Consider the following 24,334-nt stretch of genomic DNA (forward strand, 5'->3'; position numbering starts at 1 on the left):
GGGCATACTTTCAGTTTGTGTTGCCAAGCAGTTAACATGAACTGTCTCTGGAATACACTTTGGAATTAGTAAAGTCCATATTGTGATAATAATTTTATCTCCAAAGTTGCCCGTAGTGTTCAAGGATTCCTCAGTAGCCAATTTGATAACAGATTTCCTAGAATATAGAAGGTTTGTAAGTCACTTCTTTAAATTATAGTCAATAGATCAAATGAAACGGTAAATTAGAGTTGTGTGATGTAATGAGTTCCCTCCAATGTAGGATTGGATATAGGATCTCCCCTCAGATGACAGAAGGGCTCCACTCATGTAAGATGCCTTCCTCCAACCTTCAGAGATCCCACATTCTCTCTGTATCACAGCTCACAAGTCTCTTGACCCTCTGAGAAGCATTGGGAGCAGAGTAGGGAATAAGAAAAAGAGGGGAAAGAAGTTCCATTCTGTCAGGCAGGTTATATGAAGCAAAATATGAATCAAAGCTGTGAACGTAGTTGTTCCTAGGCCTAAGGCAAAACAGTATTTCATATTGTTTCAGTGTACTTTATTATTATTATTATTATTATTATTATTATGAAAATAACATCCAAGTCGTGCATTTGAATTTTTTTAAAAATCCAACATAACAAAACTCGTTCTTAGGGACAGCTTTAGCAAATATCTAAATAATTCAGCAGACAAATAAATTACAAATAACTTTTAAAAACACAATCTGAGAAGTCCTTAGCATGAATAATCATAAATAAAGCAGTTGTCACCATCCAAGAGAGATTAGTAAGATACAAAATAATAAAATAACATGGAAGAAGTTTTTTTTTTAATTGCTTTTAACTGCCCCCTTGAAATACTTCCTTTTTTGTCCAAATGATACTGAAAGAAAGTGTGTAAATACCTCCCTAAGTTGGTTTACAACTCCAAGGAGAATGAGAGTTCCCATGCATTAAGATGCCATAGAAAGCTCTGTTATTCCAAGGCTTTCCTAATGAAGTTCAGGAAGGCTTTGCTAAAATATAAGCAATATGCTCTCTGCAAGGCAATTCCTTAATCTGTGAACATTTAAAGCCCCACCTCCAACTCCCCTTTAGTCCCATTGAGGGTTTGTAGAATATATTAAAAGACTCTATCTTTATCTCACTGGCTCAGAAATACTGCAGTGTTCCCTGAACAATTATAGTAGGATAGGTACACAGTCTTCTGAGGCCTTAAAAATCTTTGAGTTGTGATAAGTATCCAAGTTGTTTTGCTAATTAAACATGCAATTAAATTTGACAAGAAAATTGATGAAAAGTAGGGTCATCTCTACCAACAAGATCTATGTAGTAGAATTAACAGTGGGCAAGTCGGAGTTCATTCTTCTAGAGAACAGATTTCATAAGCATTTCTGGCTGAATAAAAATGTTTATTCAATATTCTTTGTGGTTGGTGCTTGAGGGTACAAAATATCATTTGTTGATTTCTCAGTTGGGAACAGATGCATAAAATTTGATGTGTATGAAATCACAGTGTACACTTGTCCCTCCATATTTGCTAGGGTTTGGGCTACAAGACCCCTGTGAATATGGAAAACCGGTAAATAACAAAAACACTATGTTTTTACCTGAGAGGACACTTCTCTAGGAATCTCTAGGTCCTCCAGTGCAACTCTGTGGTCAAGGTCCAACAGACACTGACCATAGAATTGTGCTGGAGGAGCTACAAATGGCTAGTAGAGTATTCTCTCTAGGAATCTCTAGGTCCTTCAGTGCAACTTTTAGTTAAAGTTGATCATAGAGTTGCACTGGAGGACCTAGGTATTCCTAGAGAGAACATATTAATCAAATCTGTGAATAATCAAAGCCGCAAATATGAGGGATGAGTGTACATGGCTTACTTAATAGCCTAGAATATATGCAGGGTAGCTCCAATTATGTTTCCCTTGTATTGTCTTCTGTTTTAGGTGTAGCAGAAAAAACACAGCTTTTAAAACTAAACGTGCCTGCCACGTTTATGCTTGTGGCTTTGGATGAAGGCCCAGGTCCTCCTATCAAATACCAGTATGCTGAATTGGGCAAACTCTACACTGTGGTGTCCCAACTAATCCGTTGTTGCAATGTATCATCACGTATGCAATCTTCTATCAACGGTACTGTTAATTTTGAAGTTCATAAACACAAATATGTTGTACTTAAATGTGTGTAGCAGCATGTTAATATTCATAGTTTGTTAGCCTTTTCTTCCTGTTATACTGGCCTATGATCAAGAGTTGAAAAAAACTGCAAAATGTTGAAATACAAACTGGAATTTTAATATATATACTGTAGCAATCACTAAGAAATCACAATGGTGAAACTTTAGGATGTAGTTTCTTATGGGTCATTGTGATTCAATCTAAAATAGCACCCAGAGTAGTTATTTCTTGTGATGGGATTTATACACACTCCTACTTAAAAGTATGGCTAATATCCAATGATGTAATTCCATTGTGGTGTTGTTTTGTTTCCTTTTTATATTTTTCTGTAATAAACCTGAGGAAGTCAGGGCTTAGCTGGATTGCTGGACTACTCAAGAGATAGACTGCTGTCTAAACATTTTGGTTATGCTAAAAGGCTTTAGACTAATAGAAGGTAAGAAAGAGAAGACAAATTAATGTCTTGACTGGCATGGACTTGGAGCTTAGCTAGCAAACCCCTTTATTTCTAAGTAATAAAGTGTACAGTAAGGAAGAATATAATTTGCTGTGTTGCAGATTTACTTGGTATGAATGATAAGAGTATCAGCAAATTGAGGGACACTCTTTTCACACTTGTCAACATGGTTTGTGATAAGACAGGGCTTCCTCTTCTTCTCCACCTCCATGTCTTATGTAAATGGCATTAATAGTTCTGTGATCACAGTTGTGACAACATCGGATGACTGTGTGTTTATAAGACAGACTTAATTCCAAGTGAGTGCCTACAAGTTTCATACCAAATAGCAAGACATATTAACATCCTTATTTAATGTATTATATACATATTACATGAAATAATTTTATAAAATGACTGCATTAATAGGTGTATGGTACCATATAGTACAAAACGCAAATAAAATAATAAGTGTTTCTCTTTAGGTAACCCTCCACTTAGCAACCCATATGGCGATCCTAATTTATCACAGCCAATAATGGCACTTCAACAGAATGTGGCAGACACTTTGTTTGTGCGGACTAGTTATGTGAAAAAAATAATTGAGGACTGCAGTAATTCTGAAGAGACCATCAAACTACTTCGCTTCTGCTGTTGGGAAAATCCTCAGTTTTCATCTACAGTCCTCAGTGAATTACTTTGGCAGGTAATAAATAAAGATAAGGAGCATTTTATTGAAGTAACACACACACACACACACACACACACACACACACACACACACACACACGCCTTTTGAGACCTTGCATCACCATTGTCCAAAATCAACTGAAGATTTTATTCACTTCATTTATTCAAAATATTTATATCCACCTTTATAGTATACATACAAAACAATAAAACAGTATAGAAATATGTGAAAAGAAAATTGCTTTACATACATTTAAAACAAGGAGCATGATTAATTTCATCTTGGAATTATATAGAGATGAGCATAGTTCTTTCCATCAGCATTTGGTTGAATTGTTGGTGTTTGGTATGACTCATGGGATTTCCCTAATTTATCACTTTCTCTATCCAGAACGAGAGGAGCAGTTTATGCTATGTGATTCATCCTTACTTTGGAAGAAGCTGCAGTACATATTTTTGAAATTACTATTTGAGTTTTGAGAGCTTTATATGCTTCCATTTTTAAGGGGAACAACTTGATAGCTAATTCTTAAATCATAGTATGCTTTCAAGTAATTTCCAACTTCTGGTAATCCTAAGAAAACCATATCATGGGATTTTCTTGGCAGAAATGGTTCAGAAGGGATTTGGCATTGCCTTCTTCCCTCTGAGGCTGATCACAGGGTCACCCAGTGGCCAAGCAAGAATTTGAATCCTGGTCTCCCACAATCCTAGTGCAGTACGCATCTGAGGAAGTAGACTGAAGTCTACGAAAGCTCATGCTGCCGATTTCTTTCAGTTAGTCTCAAAGGTGCTACAAGATCTCTCTAAGCACTCAAACTTTTGCAGTTTAATACGGTTCATATTTCCCATTATATAAATACATTAGTTTAATTATATAATTCCAAGTCACAACATAGGAACACATAGTTGTTAAAACAGCTTCAAAAACAATTGTAGATAAAAATACAAAGTGGTGGTTACAACTTATAATTTTTTAAAAATATAAAATTAAAATGCTAACTGCAGCTTGGAAAAAAAATCTTACAGATAACAATTCCTTCTCATTTTAAATGATAAATTAAAAATAGCAACTTAGTAAGTAACATACAGGAGTGCATCTGCCAGTAAAGAGTTGATACATTCCTCTTTGAACACTGAAAATCCTCCAGAAGTCTGGCTCAGAAATCTCCTTCTTATGTTACTAGAAAAAGGACAGTGTAAAGCATAATTTTAGTATCTTCTAATTGACCCAGCCCACAGAGACAAAGAACAATTTGATAGGAATTGAAATAAAATCTTCCCTGAAGGTATGGAAAGGATATGCTTTGAAAATGAAAATTGGTATATGCCTTCTGTAAGGCGACACTTCAAAAGGTCAATAAGGTAGTGAGAAATATGTGTTTATTATTATTAAAATTGAAGTACTACCTGGAAAAGGTTGGACCAAGCTGACATTTGGTTAGCATCCTGGGCAAACAGTCAATCACTGAGGTGTACATTTGTAAAACAGGCAGCAGCTGTGTGCCTTCAACTCATTTCTTACTTATGGTTGCCTAAGTCAACCCTATCACAGGGTTTTCTGGACAAGATTTGTTCAGAAGGGTTTTGCTTCTGCCTTTCTCTGAGGTTGAGAGTGTGACATGCCCAAGGTCACCTAGTGGGTTTCCATGGCTGAGTGGGGATTAATCCTGGCCTCCAGAGTCATAGTGTAATGCTCAAGCCACTGCATCACTCTTCCCTGAAGTACCAAAAACAATTTCACTAAATGGTTTCTATATAAGCCACCCACATTCTTAAAATATTTTAACAGTTTCAGGTGAATGCTTGCACAGACTGAAGGCGGTCCAACTTTTAGTCTTAAATTTGCAGCAGGAGTACCCTGGGAAAGACCCAAAATTACTGTTTTGAACTGCTTCTAGCTGATCAAGCACCTTCTCATTCCATCCCCAAATTTCAGCCCCATGTAAAAGTTGTAAGGTAACTTTGCCCTGGAATGTTTTAAGTATAGAAGCTATTTGTTGACCACCCTTAGGAAATAAACATGTTATTATACCTCCCACTGATTTCCCATTATATTTTGTTAAACAATCATTAGTTTATACATAATAATTCTTGGTTTGGCACTAGATGACCAAAATCTGACCTATTTCTCCCCATACTCATTTCACATTTAATTACTTCTTGAATCATAAGAAATCAGGAAGTAACTTTGAAAAGTTAGTATTACGTATAAACAGAACCATTGGAGAAATTTACTATTTTGAAAAACAGCAAAGACACTGGTTGAAGATGCTTTTTCACATTTGTTGTCCATTACCTGTAGTCATGAGTAGTCTAACAAGGAACATCTCTTGTACTTAATTCTGATTTAAAAAACACTGTCACCAAAGAAATTGAATAACTACCCAGTTATAAAACCTTAATTAATAAAGTAGAGATATTTTGTGGCTTGTGACATGTGAATGAAATCTTAATCACTATCTTTTTAAGGTTGCATATTCATACACATATGAACTTCGACCTTACTTGGATCTGCTTTTGCAAATTTTGCTAATTGAGGACTCTTGGCAAACTCACAGGTTAGCATTTCAGATTCTTGGATTCAAAAATGTTTGTTTTCTATCCATGTGACTACTAGGCATGTATGTTTTAGCAGGAAACAGGTTTTCATGACTTATTGAAAACATTTAACTGTTATAAGCATATAGTGGTTATAGCAGCATGCGAGATGTGCAGATTGACTTTGCATATTGGTAGCATATCATCCTGTCATTTATAATTGGAAACAGTTATAAGTGTTGTAGGAAAGTCTATATGCCATTTTGTTCCTGCACTGGATTCCAGTTACATATATAAGATGTTGATTGTATATTGAAACAATTGTTGATAGATAGATAAGTTACCTTGTTAAATTACTTGTAATCTTCTCTATTCAGTTCCCTCTTCCATTGCAACTCTTACATGTTTTTGGAAACTTAGGAAGCCTTTTGAAACAACAAGGGTGTTTTGAGGTGTGAGTTACAGGAGAATTTGGGGGAAATAATTTATATTGAATATAAGTTCTTCCTGCAAACAAATGAGACTTTTTGGTAAAAGTGCTAGGTTTTATTGAATCTATTTAATAAAACTATTTGTGCCATTGATATTTGTGTAGAGATTTCCAGGCTTTGAGAAAGTAACATTTTGATGTTGGTTTCTCTTCAGGATTCACAATGCACTTAAAGGAATTCCAGATGACAGGGATGGACTATTTGATACCATTCAGCGCTCCAAGAATCATTATCAAAAAAGGGCTTACCAGTGTATAAAGTGCATGGTGGCTCTCTTCAGCAACTGTCCAGTAGCCTACCAGATTTTACAGGTAGCTCTTTTGATCTCAGTTCACTATTATTAGTTTTATACTGGTTTAATTTCAGTAAGAATATTTCATTCTCTGGATGGCTCAGAGGAGCAATCCACAGTTGAGTTAAATTTGAAGTGCCAGTTCACATGGCAGGAATATCCAAATCCTCCCAAAATGTTAATTGTTATGACTGTTCATAGAATCGTAGAGTTGGATGAGACCACAAGGGCCATCCAGTCCAACCCCCTGCCATGCAGGAAATCTTAATTAAATTATCCCCGACAGATGGCCATCCAGCCTCTGCTTGAAGACCTCCAAAGAAGGAGACTCCACCACACTCCGAGGGAGTGTGTTCCACTGTTGAACAGCCCTAACTGTCAGGAAGTTTCTCCTGATGTTGAGCTGGAATCTCTTTTCCTGCAGTTTGCATCCATTGGCCTGGATTCTGTTTTCTGGAGCAGCAGAAAACAAGCTTGCTCCCTCCTCAATATGAAATCCCTTCAAGTATTTAAACAGGGCTATCATATCACCTCTTAACCTTCTTTTCTCCAGGCTAAACATCCTCAGCTCCCTAAGTCGTTCCACATAGGACATGGTTTCCAGACCCTTCACCATTTTAGTCGCCCTCCTTTGGACACGCGCCAGTTTCTCAATGTCCTTTTTTAATTTTGGTGCCCAGAACTGGACACAATATTCCAGATGGGCCCTGACCAAAGAGAATATAGTGGCACTATTACTTCTCTTAATCTAGACACCATACTTTTATTGATGCAGCCTAAAAATTGCATTGGCCTTTTTAGCTGCCGCATCACACTGTTGATTCATGTTCAACTTGTGGTCCACTTGGACCCCTAGATCCCTCCCTCATGCAGTCTTGTTCAGCCAGATGTCCCCCATCCTATATCTGTGCATCTCATTTTTCCATCCCAAGTTCAGTACCTTACATTTCTCCTTGTTGAATTTCATTTTGTTAGCTTTGGCCCAGCTTTCTAGTCTATTCTGGTTATTTTGAATTTTGATCCTGTTCTCTGGCGTACTAGTTATTCCTCCTAATTTGGTGTCATTTGCAAATTTAATGAGTGCCCCCAATTCTGTCATCCAAGACATTAATAAAGATGTTGAATAACACTGGCCCCAGGACAGAGCCCTGTGGGGACCCCACTAGTCACTTCTTTCCAGGATGAAAAGGAGCCATTGTTGAGCACCCTTTGGGTTCGGCCAATCAACCAATTACAAATCCATGTAACAGTTATCTTGTCTAGCCCACACTTCACTAGCTTGTTTGCAAGAATGTCATGGGAAACCTTCTCAAAGGCCTTACTGAAATCAAGATATACTATATCCACAGCATTCCCTTCATCAACAAGCTGGTAATTTTATCAAAGAAAGAGATCAGATTTGTCTGGCATGACTTCTTTCTCTGAAACCCATGTTGACTTTTTGTGATTATGGCATTGCTTTCTAGATGTTCACAGACTCTCTGTTTAATGATCTGCTCTAGAATCTTTCCTGGTATTGATTTCAGACTAACTGGACGATAATTGTTGGGATCCTCTTTTTTTTCCCTTTTTGGAGATGGGGACAACGTTTGCCCTCCTCCAGTCTGCTGGGACTTCTCCTGTTCTCCAGGAGTTTTCAAAGATTATTGACAATGGCTCTGATATTACATTTGCCAGTTCCTTTAATACCCTTGGATGTAGTTCATCTGGTCCTGGAAACTTAAATTCATTTAGATTAACAAGATATTCCTGTATTATCTGTTTACTTATTCTGTGGTGAAATTCCCCTATTCTGTCCTCTGCTCCATTATCTGCCAGTTGAGCACCCTTTCTCTTTTCTGAGAAGACTGAGGCAAAGAAGGTGTTGAGTAATTCTGCCTTTTCTTGTCTCCTGTTAGCATTTTGCTGTCTTCTCCACGTAGTGGCCCTACCATTTCCTCCTCCTTCCTTTTGCTGCAGACATATCCAAAAAAGCCCTTTTTATTGTTTTAACCTCCCTAGCAAGCCTGTGTTCATTCTGTACTTTAGCTTTTCTGACTTTACACATGCCTGCTATTTCTTTGAATTCCTTTTTCATGATTTCCCCCTTTTTCCATTTCTTATATATGTTCCATTTAAAACTTAGCTCAGTTGAAAGTTCCTTAGTCATCCATCCTGGTTTCTTGAGACACCTCCCATTTTTCTTTCTCACTGGAACTGTTTGAAATTGTGCCTTCAGTATCTCCCTTTTGAGAAACTCCCATCCATCCTGAACTCCCTTCTCTTTTAGTATTTCTAACCACGGGATCACCCTCAATAATTCTCTAAGTTTACTGAAATCTGTGCTCCTAAAGTCTAGAATGCGTGTCTAACTATGCCTGGCTTCTCCTTTCCATTGTATAACAAACTCCAAGAGAACACGGTCACTTCCACCTAATGATCCCACCACTTGCACCCCATTAACCAAGTCAACCTTTTTGGTTAGGATCAGATCTTAAATAGCTGACCCCCTTGTTGCCTCTTCTACCTTTTTGACAATGAAATTGTCTTTGAGGCGAGTGAAGAATTTGCTAGACCTTGATGATTTTACTGAGTTTGAATCCCAGCAGATATCAGGATAGTTGAAGTCACCCATCACTACTACATCTCTCCTTTATGAGTGTGTAGTCATCTGTTCTAGAAAGGCATCATCCAATTCCTCCATCTGACTGGGGGGTCTGTAGTAGACTCCCACCAGAACATCCTTGTTGTTTCCGTCCCCTTTAATTTTTATCCACATGCTCTCCACCTGGTTGCCAGTACTGATGTCCTGGATCTCTTGACTGGTGTAAATATCTCTGACATATAGTGCTATTCCTCCTCCTTTCCTGTTTGGCCTATTTCTCTTTAAAAGGTTATATCCCTCTATTTCTACATTCCAATTATGAGACTCATCCCACCAGTTTTCAGTGATGCCTATTTTACCATATTTGCTTTGTTGTACTAGGAGTTCGAGTTCATCTTGCTTATTTCCCATGCTCTGTGCATTAGTGTAGAGACATCGCAGACCATGAGTCCCCTTTACTTGCTGCCTGTGCAAGTTTTTTTTGCTTCCCACTATTGTTACACTATTTGTTGCTTTCTTCTATCTTCACATCAGTTTTTTTAAAATCTTGCCTTGCTGGCTAAACGTCATTGTTGTCTTCACATAATTAATAGAAGAAATTTTTAAAATGGGAGATTGGGCAGAAGAGAGAAAAAAATCATTGGAATAACAAGCAAACAATGTTAATTTGGTTCCATCATTGGAAAAAGGGAATTAAAACTAACTCTGGAGTCTTGATGAAGAAACAAATACGACTGACTGCCTCTCTGCAGATTGTAGTTGGAGAACTGGCACTACTGACTGCTCCCTTGTCGTGTGCCCCCCCTCCGCAGATCATGGCCAGAAATATAAAATTAAATGAATTAAATAAAATAAAATTAAAATAAATATAAAATTAAATTAAATAGTAAAATAAAGTGTCAAATACCTGCCATTAAAAAAATCCTACTTTTATAATGGCTAGAATAATGAATTGGAAATGGCATCTCCTATTAAAAACCTGTGTTCAGGGAAAATGTTTGAAGAATGCATTCATAGATACTGAATTATTTACATTTTACTCATACAGAGCAATGGAGACTTGAAAAGAAAATGGACGTGGGCAGTAGAGTGGCTTGGAGATGAACTTGAACGTAGGCCGTACACTGGCAACCCACAATATACATATAATAACTGGTCTCCTCCAGTCCAAAGTAATGAAACATCAAATGGCTACTTTCTGGAGAGATCTCATAGTGCAAGAATGACCCTTGCGAAGGCTTGTGAGCTGTGCCCAGAGGAGGTAAGTACTAAAATTTCACCTTATGGTAATTTGGCATCCATTGCCTAGTAAATAATAAATGTACTAAAATGCTTTACAGAATTCGATACTAGTTCCATAGCAAAAATGCTCGTTGTACTACAGATTAGTGTGCAGTTGTTAAAATGTCAAGTTTACCCATTTTTTGTCATACATTATCTTAACAGATGTCTGTTTTGACTGACATCAATCCACCTTAACTTTGTCTTATATTTAAGGGACACTGACATTTTTCAAAGTTGTAGATATTTGCTTGGTTTGCAGCTTGCAATGGCTATAACCAAGGTGAATCTTCAGATCACCAAAAGAAGAAAATATGATTTGGACTGCAGTTCCTATTATCTCTGGCCAGTGGTCATATTGGCTGGGGTTAATTGCAATTATAATCCAAAACATATTTGGGCAAGTATTTGAGGAAGACAAGCACAGACATTTTTTCACCTGTTGATAGATAAAGCCATTGGACCTGCATTTTATAAACAAGATGCTTACTTAGCTGTTGTTTTGCTCCCAAGGACATCTAGATTGTGAAGTGTTATTCTTCTGATTGTCTTATGTATTGGGGTGGGTGGGAGTGGGATGGAAGTTGGACAAAAATAAAAGACCCATTGTGTGGCCACTGATAACTGTTCCAGTAGTGTTTAAAACAAATATGGGGGGATTTCTCAGCTTTTTATGGTACTGGAGCATAATGTAACTAGGTTTTGTTTGAAAGTTGATACTTAGAGGTATTAACATCAAGATTGATGCTTGACTGTAGATTCAGAGAAGAGAAACAGTTTTCTACAAAAACATATTTTTTCTATTAAATTTAGCAGCTAGTAGGGTAATACAGCACAGCTTCTCATAAAAAAAATGCAAGTTTCTAAGTATGTGATTACTTGAAAACTCCCTAGATATGCTGGAAAATAAAAGGGATCTCCTGCCTTGGAACCATTCCACTCTGCTGTGTTACCATGTTCTGGTTTGAGGCTGTTGATCAGTAGTAGAAGAAGTGTATTTTAAAAAATCACCTTAGGTTGGGAACATTATACTGTTGTGTTCCTATGCTACTTTTGGAAGGAGCCCTGGTGGCACAGTGGTTAAATGCCTGTACTGCAGCTATTCACAAGGTAGTGAGTTCAATCTCGGGACTCCAGGGTCATCTCAGCCTGGCATCCTTCCGCAGGTCGCTCAACTGAGTACCCAGCATGTTGGGGGCAGTTAGTTTACACATTGTAAACTGCTTAGGAAGTGCTTAAGTGCACTGATAAGTGGTATAGAAATGTACTTGATATTGCTATTGTGGATTTCCTTCAACTATCTAGTTGGCTATTGTGTGAACAGAATGCTGGATTATATAGATCTTTGATTTGATACAATGGTTGCTTTTATCTTTTTGCTTGCTGTCAGTGATAACTTTTGAGAGAAAAGAAAGGTTGAGATGCTGTCCCTCCTTACTCCCAATACCAGGATGCTCACATAATCTAATTTATAATTCTTTATATGTCTCTGACTTGTGGGTGGTATATTGTGCATAAAGCTTGGAATATTGATTGACAATAAACATAATTAGAGAAAAGGGTTATTGTGAACTGTATTTCTATTGTTGTTTAATTAGAGTGATTTTTCTTTTTAGGAGCCAGATGATCCAGATGCACCTGATGAGCACGAGTCCTCGCCACCTGAAGATGCTCCATTGTATCCCCATTCACCTGGCTCCCAGTATCAACAGGTGAGCAGAAAAACATCTTGAACAGAAATATATTACTTCATTTTAATATTGTGTAAATTTTGCTTCAGCTTGATTAGAAATATATTGTAAACTTATTTCTTTAGACACAAGTTGCCACATACCGTATATACTTGTGTATCAGTCGAATTCATGTATAAGTCGAGGTGGGGTTTGGGGGCCAACATTATGGATTTTAATATGATCCGTGGATAAGTCAAGGGTGCAGTCACTGTCCCTCTGCTCCACTTGCCTCTTGGTCCTCCTTTGAATGGCTGCAGCCCCTGAGACGTCCCTGCTGCTCTGCTTGCCTTTTGGTGCTCTGAGGGCAAGTGTCAAAGAGCCATCTCTGCTGCCATTCCCAGTGCTCCCTCTCCCATGCCTCTCCCTTCGGGCTCTCTAACTCAAAGGGTTGCTCAGATTTGTTTGTTCCTTTGTATATTTTGGAGAGGAAAGAGTTAAAGAGAGGCTCCTTTCCCCCTCCCTTTCAGTTTGGGCTCTCCAGCAAGTCTTAAGCTTAACCTTTTTTTTCCCTGTGTAGTTTACATCATGACCAAAGCCATGCATCTTTTCACAAGTATCTCCAGAAGAAAATTAAATTCCCAAGTGCAACATGTCCTATTTATGCATTAGTGAACCGTTTTAGAAATCAAGCCAATGTGTTGGCAAAATACCTAATCTTAACATAATACAGTATTTTAATACAATGATCTGCTAAACAAAATTCTGAACCACACTGAAGTCGGATTCTATTGTGCTTTAATTCATTTATTAGATTTAAAAGTTTTCCTATAATGCTTGTTGATGTAATCAGACTCCAAGATAATTCCAGTGTTGGACTCTAGTTAGATTTTCTGAAACTACAAATGAGACGCAAAATAGCTAATGAATATTGAACTCTGGGTTAAACCTCCCTTAAAATTAAATGCCTTTATAAAGAAATCACTAGCTCTGGAAATTAAAATGATAGCGAATCTGACCCTAGCCATGTTTGAGAGTCATGGATAACTGCATTATTTGACTCCCTATCTTTAATAAATCATTAATTCTCTGTCCTTAATCTGTTAATTTCCTTTCCTGCTCATTTGCTTTCATCTTGATTTCTTTACTGATGTTCTCAGCAGAGCAGTTGGTAAGTGATACAGACCCAGTCCCCTCAAAATTAAATCACATTTTGTCCACCAGCTCCCTTATTTGTTCATGTGTCTTCACTTTCTCACAAGAGCTGGCTTTTTTCACTTCCCGAATGCACAGAGATTATATTTTAATTCCAGTTGCAGGTTCAGAACTGATGCAACTTCATATTACATGAAGGTATACTAATGGTTCATATTAGTAGGGACGTAGCCAGGATTTTAGGAAGGGGGGGTCCAGACTAAGTACCACTATTATAATGGGGTTTGGGTGCGGCGGCGCAGCAGCACACACCATTCATTTTTCTAATGGAAGGGGGGGGTCCGGACCCCAAGATTCCCCCCCCCCTTGGCTACGTCCCTGATATTAGCCCATTAGTTTAGTAGATGTTTTGAGGGCTAGCAATACAAATTAATCATTCAATTAAGCTTCACACAAGAACTCTAACTATCCTTTGAAGAACATTCACAATTGCCACTTCCTATTTTCTGTACTGATTATAAGTACTTTTGCTCCACCATTTTGTTTTTTGAAGACTTATTTAATTTAATGTATTCATATAAGTTGGTTAGCATTTTTTTCAGTTTCCTCTTGTTTGAAGTTTTGCATGAAGTTGGACTTAATTAACTACATTTTGCTTTCAGTGTAAATTTGTTTGATTTTTAGTTCTATTTAACAGGGAAGACTTATCTCCGGTTGTTAAAAATACGTTGCTAAACAGTTGCTCTTTTTAAAAAAAATAAAAATAAAGTAGAAGCAATTGTTCTTACAATACATTTTGTCTCTTACAGAATAACCATGTGCATGGACAGCCATATACAGGCCCAGCAGCACATCATATGAACAACCCTCAGCGACCTGGCCAACGAGCACAAGAAAATTTTGAAGGCAGTGAAGAGGTTTCACCACCTCAGACAAAAGAATAGTGGAAATGCACATGATTAACTTGCTCCATCAAGACTGTGCACCCAGGCCTTACAGTCCAACTTTTCTCTGTGTCTGGCTAATATTTAGAAAAAAAAACTATTCCTAATCAACATGGAGTGAAGAGTCTATTCACTGTCTTACCTGCAGAAAATTGCTGTCAATATATAACCTGCCTGCAGTGGAAAGTGTATAGTGTTTTGTAATAAATGGCCTGATGCTAATGTGTAAATGGCAAAGGTGTATATAGTATATTAATGTTTGACTGTTAATTCTTAAGCAAGAAACATTTTTTTGTCTTGATGAGAACTCACAGATCTACAACAATTAATTTCTTGATATATCTGCTGCGCTCTACAACCAGTGTTGCCTGCCTAATGGCAGTTGGATCAGCTCCTTCCCCCCCAAAAAAGTAAGCCTGTCCATGTCAACCAGGAAAAAAATAGTTTCATGTAATTCTTTGCCACTGGAGTCGATTTTACTATGAGCAACATAATGACTGGTAACCTTTTAATTATTTGGTTGATGTGGAAAATTGGTGATGTAACATTGTTTCTAGGTCTTTTTTCATTGCCTTTTTCATTCTGGTATTAGGTTAATCACTTTGAAGCTATAGTTAAGCTGTAACATTTAGCATGGCTTCACACCAGGTTAGTGTAGCCAGTGAGGAAATAAAAATTAACAGTTATCCCATTGGGACAACTGTGTTGTTCAGAGCCTTTTCTTCTGACATCTAGATTATAAAACAGGGAGGGGGAGGGTTGGGCAATGTGACAAACAAGTGGTTTTCAGTTGCACATATGTTCCTCACATCTAATGTTTGACAGTTCTGTCTCTGGGTGGGATAAAAGAACATTTAGTTTTCAGTAATAGGAAATTAAAAGATTTAAAACAAATATGCAAATTTTTGCTATGCCAGGATGCCTGGAGCATAATAGACTGTACTTGGTGTGCTTGTTTTGTTTCTTTGGTAGAGCTTATTTGATAACACTTTCCTTTCTACTGCATTGCAGTGAAGTGGAAGTCAACAAAATCACACAATACTTGTGAGTGCCACTGCACCAAGTTAACTTGCTGGTTTTCTGCTCGTTCACAATTCTACTTGAAAGCAAGAATTGTCTTAGCTCTTTATCCATTCTAAGAGAAATCTTAACCTTAGAAGCAGGGTTTGATTATTGAAAAACAAACTACTGGTTAGTCAAATACAAATATGAGGTATCTCTCTATTCCAGAGCAAACATTTGTTTAAAGACTTCAAGGAACGCATCAGTAAATACTGTATTTAAATTAAAATTGGTAACTTGAATGTGTGTAATTATTTTGGAACTTGTCGAAAAACCAAATACCCCTGCAAAACAGATACAGCCCACCCTATACTATTTAAATATTTGCTGTTTTATTTTATAGAAATTATTTTGCTGAATTCACAAATAGAATTTGATTTAAGAAGACCATTTTTGTCCTGTGGTGTGTGTGTGGTTTTTTTTTAAAGAACAGACTGCACAGGTAGTTGGATTCTGTGCACTATACTGAATTCTGGAACTTAAAAAGTCGCATTGAGATTTGGTGGACAGAAATTTGATCCTTGACAAAGAATAAAAAAAAAAAAACTGTAATAGTTTCTTAATGTGACTATCTTGTACTTTTTGTATGTTTTATATATACATATATATTTAATGAGCACAAGCTTGATGGTATTTTTTACAACTGAGTTAATACAAACAACGCTGCTTATCAAGACTAGTATTTATAGTTGAAATGAACTAAGTTAGAAAATCAGAAGTGTGTTCTGTTGCATTTAGTGTAATGAGATAGTCTTAAACCATTTTTAAATATTCTATGTAGCAATTATCGTTTTACTCTTCCAGATTTTCTCTAGAATTATGTTAACTGTTATGTTTTTAATAGCATATAATTTGATGGGTGACAACATTCAGGCAAAACGTTCCCAGTATATTTGGGTATGTTTACTACTGGCTTAAATCAGAATATTAGCCTGTTTTTGTATTTGAGCTGCAACAGTTCATATTCCCTTGGACCAGTAATTATTGTTAAACATAATGTTTCAAAGACTTATCTTTGCTTATAGAAACGTAGAACTTGTTACTTCAACCTTGGAAAAAATGAAGAAGCATTAAGTGATTGTGGATTTTTTAAAAACTTATTTTCATAAAGCATTAATTTGTTTTTCCCATTCGTGGGGGAAGAAGTTTCTGGATGATCAGTTTGGGAGTATTGTGGCTAATCTTTCCCCATAAAAGAGACTTTTTCTAAAATGATAGCCTCATATAAGTGTGTAGCAGAAACCTGAGAAAGGGATTTCCTTTTCTTCTTCAAAAACATCAAATTTATTCATTTTAAATGAAAATGTTCTGAAGAATGATTTAATGCATGCTTTTGTCAGAGCTCTGGCAGCAGTTGCTGCAAAACTGTAATGTAATACCTCAATATTAATGGCACACATTAAAACAAGTCCTCAAAGTGCCTAAATGTTTAATTTTACTTTTCCACTGATTATTTAATTTTTGTTGTAACAGTTAATCGGAAATCCCTGTCTTCCATAAAAGTGATCCATCCAGCAGCAAAATAATCTTACATTTTTCCTAATTATCTGACATAAACTATAAATAAATTGTACACCTGTAGGATTTTTAAGTATGTTTGTAATCAGAATGTGTTTATGTGAATAGTTTTCTTCACCCTAATAGTTCTATGTGCAAATGAATCTTTGCCACTGTCTCAGTGCGAGACTTTAAAGGTCTTTTTTGTGTGTGTGTTAGCTGCTAAACCAACATAGTTAAGTAGCCATGCATGGCTGCCAACTTATTGGGGTTCTTTAAATGTATCATTTGTGGGGAGCTTTTGAATGCCAAAACTCATGGGAGCCTCAGTTTTTTGTTCGAACATAGATTCTAATCTTTAGCAATTGTGGAAAAAAATGAAAGCATGTCTGCAGTGTCCTCTCAAGATTTAAAAACCAAAAGAGAAATAAAAAGAATCCAAAATGGAATTTTAAACCTCATGATTTTTAAATGAAATAATATATTTGTTTAAATGGCCATGTGTTTTGAGGTAGCTTTAGAAACACATGTACAAATTTGATTTGCTTCCCAAGCAAATTAGGATGTGATTAGTAAAAAGGTTTTTAGGCAGTATATGTATATAAATCAGATATTGGGTGTCATTTTGCTTATGTAATTAGTAAATTACAAAGAAAGACAAACATGTATTTGAAATTTCTGTATCAGTTTAAAGAGAGAGAAGTAGAATAAGTAGGTTAGCTTTGCCCTTCTAGGCACATGTTCATGTAGATGCAAATGTTGTCTTGCTGCTATCACCCTGGAGGAGGTTTCAAAATGAAATTGCACTTTAAGAACTTGCTGCAAAATGTTTGTGTTTGTTTCCATGTTTCCTGGAACATGTTCATTTATGTTGGTTTCTACATTTTCTGAGTGTCCTGGCTGGCACAGTTCAAACGACAAGTTGCCTGCATAGCTCCCATACATTACAGTAGAGCGAAAATAAAAAGTACTGCTATGTTCTTGGGACAAGCCCATCAGTTCTCCTGAAGTTTGTTTAAGAAAACTTCCCCAAGTTCTGTTTATCATTTTGTAAATTTGCTGCTAATACTAGTCACTGTTGTATGACAGAACATTTAACTTATTCTTCTTACTCTACAAGCTTACATTAACATGGGCATTTTTTGTTGTTGTGTGCCTTCAAATATTTTCTGACTTACGGTGATGGTGAGGTTTTCTTGGCAAGATTTGTTCATTATGCAGACAAGCTCTTTGCAACAACAACAAAAAAAATAAGGGAAATGTAAGTTTTTAGAATGTTCTCATAGCAGAAAAAGTTATTTTAGAAATGTAACGTCTTCCTTCTGGGAATTATGGTTATTAATAGAAAACACAGATGTGTGAAGCTGGTTCTCACTGTTGCATGTGCATAATTTCATAACATCCCAGCAAGTGGTGCCTTGTGGAAGAATGGGCAATTGTGAGTCAGGTGTTATGGCTAGAACATTATATGATCTCATGTGCGGAGGATTAGATCCTGTGAGGGTTGGAGACCATCCTGAATTAGGTGATCTGTGGTACATGGAGCACTTGGTAAAACAGTGAGTCTCCAAAGATAAAGCAACAGTAGCTTCCTTGAGCAAAGTTCTGATTGTATAGGTTTTCTGTCACAATGGGATCTTTCTCTCTTCCCTTGACAGCCATCCTATTCAGAATGGTCCCTCTAATCAAAAGGTTTTGGTTATATACAGGCAAGAAGGAGCAGGGAATGCCCCTTGGCAATTTCCTTCTGCAGAGTGCTTAGGATTCAACACAGTGCGTTTCTGTAGTGTTGGTTTACATTCTGAGAAGCAGGTTTTCATGTGTTATTTATGAATGGATCCTCTGTCACCTTCTTTTGATCAGCAGGAACATGCTTTTGTATTATTGTTTTTGTATTCTTTAGCCTTCCCTAAAGGGACAGTAATCATTTCATCTTTTTAAAGTCCTATGGCTAAAAGGTGAAGAAATAGATATGCATTCTTCGTGCACAATTTACTTCATTGCTAATGTGGGAAAGGCATTAGATTATCTGTAGAGAATCTAGTGCATGCAATATGAACGCTGTTGCAGTAAGGAAAATAACTGTACCTTAATGAATAAACATTGGTACAAATTGCTCCCCTTCATATTTTTGTTCTCATTCTGAATAGCTGTCCTGCTTGGCATCAGATGACAATGGTAAACAAAATAGCAAATTTGTGACCAATTAAGTACTAAATTCAATAGGGATTGGATGCCATTATAGAACTCAAATTGGAGTTGCTGCTGTTTGTGTAATTATAAAAAAAATACTGCAGTAGTGACACTATTAGTGTAGCATATTACCTGAACCTATTTCTGGCATCTTCCTGTTCATTGGCTTCTGAAGATAGTTGCACTTGTTGAATTTCAGTTGTGCTCAGGTTCTGTACTGCTGTGGATTTGACCCATAGTGGATTCCTAGGGGCTTAAATTGCAAATACTGAGGGAAAAGAGGCATACAAGGAAATTAGTACTTACAGTAATCTGCTAGGATCATCCATAATGAAGAGCTGGTGAAGCACATTGGCTAAAAAGACACGGTAAAGGTCAGAAAATTCCCAGTTCAGACTCAAGATATGCTATGAACTCATGTACTTTTAGGCATGCCAGTCTTGACGAACTGTAATGGAGATAATATATGTGAAGAAATGTGAACACTTATAAGCACATTTGAAAAATTGTGCGTTTAATATCGCATTATTGTTCTGTGCCATCAAATCAATCTAACATAAGGTAATCCTGTGAACGAAAGACCTTCAGGAGACCCTATTATTAAAAGTCTTGCTCAAATTCTAGATTGGGTCAATCCAAAGGAAGCATTTCAGTAATGCAGTTCTGTGTGCTCCACAGCTAAATTGATCCGTAAATGACACAGTTCCTGCCCACAAACTGTAGCTCTCCAATTAACCTAAATGCCAGCAATTGCTAAGAGCGAGTTCAAATATTTGCTCCATGCCTTAGTGCCAATTCCTGTGGCCATTCTGGCTGAATATGGGTCCGTTTCAGTCCCAGTGGTCGGGGTTGGCTGTCGTGATTGCTCAGTGCAGTTGTTCAAGCACAAGAGGCAGCTCTCACGCATAGAGCAAAATATTTTCATGTGTGGATTTTCTGTTGATAGTAAAGACCTTAAATGCTCTTTAAGAAGAGTGCTAATTAAACAGGTTGTTTGTGTTTAAAGGCACCACCATTTAAGTCTCTGTCCCCTTAACTGTCATCATAATACCCAAAACAATCTATTTAAAATTGTCTAATTTTCTCCATTCAAATTTGTGTTTTCATAATTGCATTGTGCTGGGTCATATTGATTGGCTTTTCCCCCTCATGCTTAGAAAATTGCCATTTCTCTGATCTTTGTACATGTGTTTTTTTAAAAAAGGAGCACCATCTCTTGCTCTTTGCTGTACATCTTTTTATTTAATTCCTGCAAGATTTAGTTTGACCAAGAAAAGTTATTTTAGGTGCTCATGAGTTTAGTATGCTACTCTACATTCATTCCAGTACCTGTATTTGCCATCTCTTTTATGTTGTTTCATTCTTGGAGACCACCCTCTTGCTCAGTACAAAATCTGATTTGCTCCCTTTTGCTTAAGCCTGTATGTGGATCTGAAAAATTAGCTTTATATTTTCAATTTTGCTGTGTGTTTGATTAATTCCATGGAACATTTATTGAACAACACAGTAATTCATGACCTTTTGGAGCCTTGTTTGGGAATCAATTGTCCTAGAATGAGTATGAAGAGGGAGCACATAACAGTGATCTTCAAAGTGTATGTATGTGCCTTCAAGCTGCATGTCCACTTACAGTGACCCCATGAATTTCATAGGATTTTCTTAGGCAAAGAGTACTCATGAGGTAGTTTTGCCAGTTCCTTCCTCTGAAATATAGCTTGCAGCACCAGGTATTTGCTGGCAGTCTCCCATCCAAGTACTAACCTGAGCTAACACTGTTTTCATCCTCCACCTCTCATGGTTGCCAGCAAGTTCATTCGCCTCAGATACCATTTTTGGCAAAGCTGGTTTCCCTTCTGCATGGGCAACCATTTGTCCCTCAAATCCAATTTGTCATTTGTATTCTAATTGCTGACCTATTTTAAGACTTTGATCCAAAACACACTGCAGAAATAATCCAGTTTGAGACCACTTTAACTCTCCTGGCTCAGTGCTAGGGAATTCAAGTACTATCATTTTGTAAGACATTTAGCTTTCTGTCAAAGAGTTCTGGTGCCACAATAAACTACAATTCCCAGGATTTCCCAACACTGAGCCAGGACAGTTAGAGGTCTCAAACTGGATTATTTCTGCAGTTGTTTTGGACCGCTAATCTGCTTTTCATTGACATTTTAATCATAGTGGGGGCAGGCTGTTAAAGCTAGCCGAGAACCTGTGTCTACATTTTTGAGGATTAGTGGACGCACTATTCCATCCTATCACTTACATTGTCATACTCTTTACCTATATCCTATTAGGTGTTGAGGAAGTGGTTCCCATCTGCCTGTGTAGGGTATTCGTATCTCTTTGGACAGAATTAAGTTTGATTTATAATCTTGTCATATGTAGGGAATGTAGCTGACTGGCAATTATATTTTCCCCATGGGGCCTGGAACTGTTTTTCTTTCCTGGAAACTACTCAAGGATCACAACTTTGAGTAGTACTGTTTGAGTGTTCCTTTTCCTACATAACAAAGCAAGCTGCAACAGAGCTACACTATTTCAAAATGATGTGGTTGAAAGTCACAATTTTTACTAATTCAAGAGGAATAATATAGGTAAATGATAGAAAACAGTTGCCAAAACTATCCTGATCACCAAAAAAATAAAATACAATTCTATTAGACTTTGGATGTGACATGTAGGCGGGTTACAGACCGCCCATTTGGGGCGGGCTGTACCCGCCCCTTTCCCCGGTGTATTGGGGCCTCAGTTGCCAGAACGGCAGCCGCTGAGGCCCCAATCCGCTGCTTTTCAGGCTGCGGGGAAGCGGCAAAAGGCCGCTTCCCCACAGCCTGAAAAGGGGTGTCCTTGGCTTCAAGCCCCAAGGACACCCTGCGGCGGCGGGGAGGAGGAGAAAGGGGCCGTTTGGCCCCTTTCTCCCTTGCTTCCATGGGCACAGCCGTCTGAAGGCTGCGCCCAGTGATGCAAAGCGGCGCCGCAAACCAGGAAGGCGCTCCAAAATGGAGCTCCTTCCTGGTCCGTGCTAAGGGCACACTAGGCGCCCTGGCATGGAGCAAGGACGTCACGTCCGCGCCGCCCCGTTTAGAGGTGGTGCAGCCGTGACGTCCTCATGGCAGCAGCCGTCTGGAATGGCCGCTGTCATTTTTTACACGCCGAGCGCGTATTAGGGTTAGGGAGGTGCAGAAGCACCGCACCTCCCTAACCCTAGTACGCGCTCTGCACGTACTTTAATGGCGGTGTGTAACCCGCCATAAAATATAAAATGTTTTCTAGTTATATTTGAATGTTACATTTTAAGAATTATGTGATTATAGATCATATCTTGCTTTATCTTGGGAAGGCATATGATGGAAAGTTTTGTCAAAACAACTTTTAACTCTGATGGGTGCAATTTATTTATTCTTTTCAACATTTTTATCTGAAACCTCTATTAAAACCTCTGGCATACCCTTTCTTTAGCTTTAACATTTGATTGCATCCCATGTTTGATTTCTAGAGTTGTTTGGATGAGCTAGATCTTGTAGAACCTTGAATGGTGTTCAATATTGTACTGATGAAGATTCTTGCCACCAATTTATTGATTTTCATATATGGGAGAATACAGGTAATCTTGACCTTCTCTTGAAATCTTCCAACCCTGTCTGTTGCAAAGTTTGAGCTTCTAGGAGGTAGGGAGAATACTCCCATTGTAGATTGCTTTGGAAATGTTTGACTTACTCAACAAAATCCAAAAGGGAAATCCTTTCCTCTCCCTTTCCAGCACTCACGCCTTGCCTCCCCAGAGGGTCCCCCAACTCCACAGTATATTTCAAGAGGGGCAACAACCAAGATTTTCACCTCCCATCAAAGGTGTTAACTGGACACAATCCAATTGCTTCTGTTTCTTCCACAGCTTATTCCAGTAAGTGCCCCTTTTTTGTCATTACTGGTTTTACTGAGACAGGTAGAATACTGTATTTCACAATTACATTTTTGGATTATGTATTCAAGTGTGAGTTAACATTTGAAACATGGGATTTCAAATGTTTACTTTGAGCTCAGATAGTTGTTTGCTATTTGAACCGTATTTAAAGATCAAAAAATTCAGAATGTTGAATTTGAAATTACTCTGCTAAGGAAAAGCAAAGAAGGGAAAACTCTGTATTGGCAAAATACCATATTTATACAGTAAGTCTTAATTTTCAGGACTTTGTGCAAGCACAAACACACTATTTATAGTTATTACACACTGAAATTGCAGCTCAACAATTTTTAGATTGAAGATGGGCTATTCCAGTGTGCCTTTATGCCTTTCATTTCCACCTAGCAATAGAATACTTAATTCAATATTCTTCCAGTTTTTAAATGCATTTCCTAAGTGCTTGCCCTTCATTTATCTCACTGTACACAAGGTACCTTATGTTGCACATCTATTTGTAGCAAATGATGCTTAATTGTAACCAAGTTTTTTTTTAAATTTTAAAGCCAGTTTCTAAAAAATGGGTGCCCTCCTGCTTCAACCTACAAATGGAGAGCCTATAAAAATATTTCCAATAAAAAGGGCTAAAGCATTTTACTGGATTTGGTATTAACTTGCATTAAGATTGGTTTATACTTAACCCTTTGCTAATAAAACTTGGGAAATGCGCATTTTGTGAATTGTAAAAATCTCTGCGCTGCAGAAAATAACATATCCTATTTACTGGCCAATGTTCTCCATTATCACTGTCGTTGACTAAGATTTCCTTTTAACATCAGCATAGTCAGGAACAGGCCTATCAGCTGCTGGCCTAATAGCATCTAATTCTTGGTAGCCCTACAATGGATCAGTAAGAAAGCTTGAATTTTAGTGTTCTTCGTCAGGATGGCTAAGGGGCCGAACAGACAGGCCAAAATAAAGCTGCTTTGGGTCACTTTGGAGGTATGTTGTTTAAATGACACATGCATCTTTAAGAGACTGGAAGCTGTGCCAAAGCTGCGCTCCAGTCCTTAGGACTGGAGCGTGGTTTTGGCACAGCTTCAGACCTCTTAGGACACATGCATCATTTAAACAGCATACTTCCAAACTGACCCGAAGCACCTTTATTTTGGCCTATCTGTTCGGCCTCTAAAAGATGCTTAAATACTGCTTTTTTAACCTCGTGAAGCAGCAATCCACTGACTAAAAGTTGGGCTTTTGTCTATCTCAGCAATAGTTTTTTGAGACTAGCTTTAAATAATTTACATTAAAAAGCCAAAACAGACTGCAGAAGGAAGGTTGGATCCACCCTAGCTTTTGCATTAAACAGAAAGTACTAATTTCTGTCTTCACTTGGCTAGGTGCTTTCCCATCCTGTGGCAGTCCCATGGGCTTTA

At 37.6% G+C, this 24,334-nt stretch overlaps 1 protein-coding gene across 4 annotated transcripts in view; it reads left to right on the top strand.

The window, feature by feature from the left end:
- Positions 1–15,697, top strand: part of LOC149319510 (ubiquitin carboxyl-terminal hydrolase 9X) — a 105,249-nt gene extending 89,552 nt beyond the window's left edge. For all 4 annotated transcript variants that reach the window (XM_089511858.1, XM_089511857.1, XM_089511860.1 and 1 more), the window contains 7 exons: positions 1,934–2,119; positions 3,086–3,306; positions 5,763–5,851; positions 6,477–6,633; positions 10,247–10,459; positions 12,096–12,191; positions 14,114–15,697. In XM_089511858.1, coding sequence (XP_089367984.1) covers positions 1,934–2,119; positions 3,086–3,306; positions 5,763–5,851; positions 6,477–6,633; positions 10,247–10,459; positions 12,096–12,191; positions 14,114–14,248 — 1,097 coding nt within the window. In that variant the 3' untranslated portion in view covers positions 14,249–15,697. The remainder of the gene's footprint in view (positions 1–1,933; positions 2,120–3,085; positions 3,307–5,762; positions 5,852–6,476; positions 6,634–10,246; positions 10,460–12,095; positions 12,192–14,113) is intronic.
- Positions 15,698–24,334: the final 8,637 nt, after the last annotated feature.

The sequence above is a fragment of the Sceloporus occidentalis genome, unplaced genomic scaffold, assembly GCF_023333645.1.
Source record: "Sceloporus occidentalis isolate IW3139 unplaced genomic scaffold, rSceOcc1.0.p SCAF_2, whole genome shotgun sequence".
Classification (NCBI taxonomy): domain Eukaryota; kingdom Metazoa; phylum Chordata; class Lepidosauria; order Squamata; family Phrynosomatidae; genus Sceloporus; species Sceloporus occidentalis.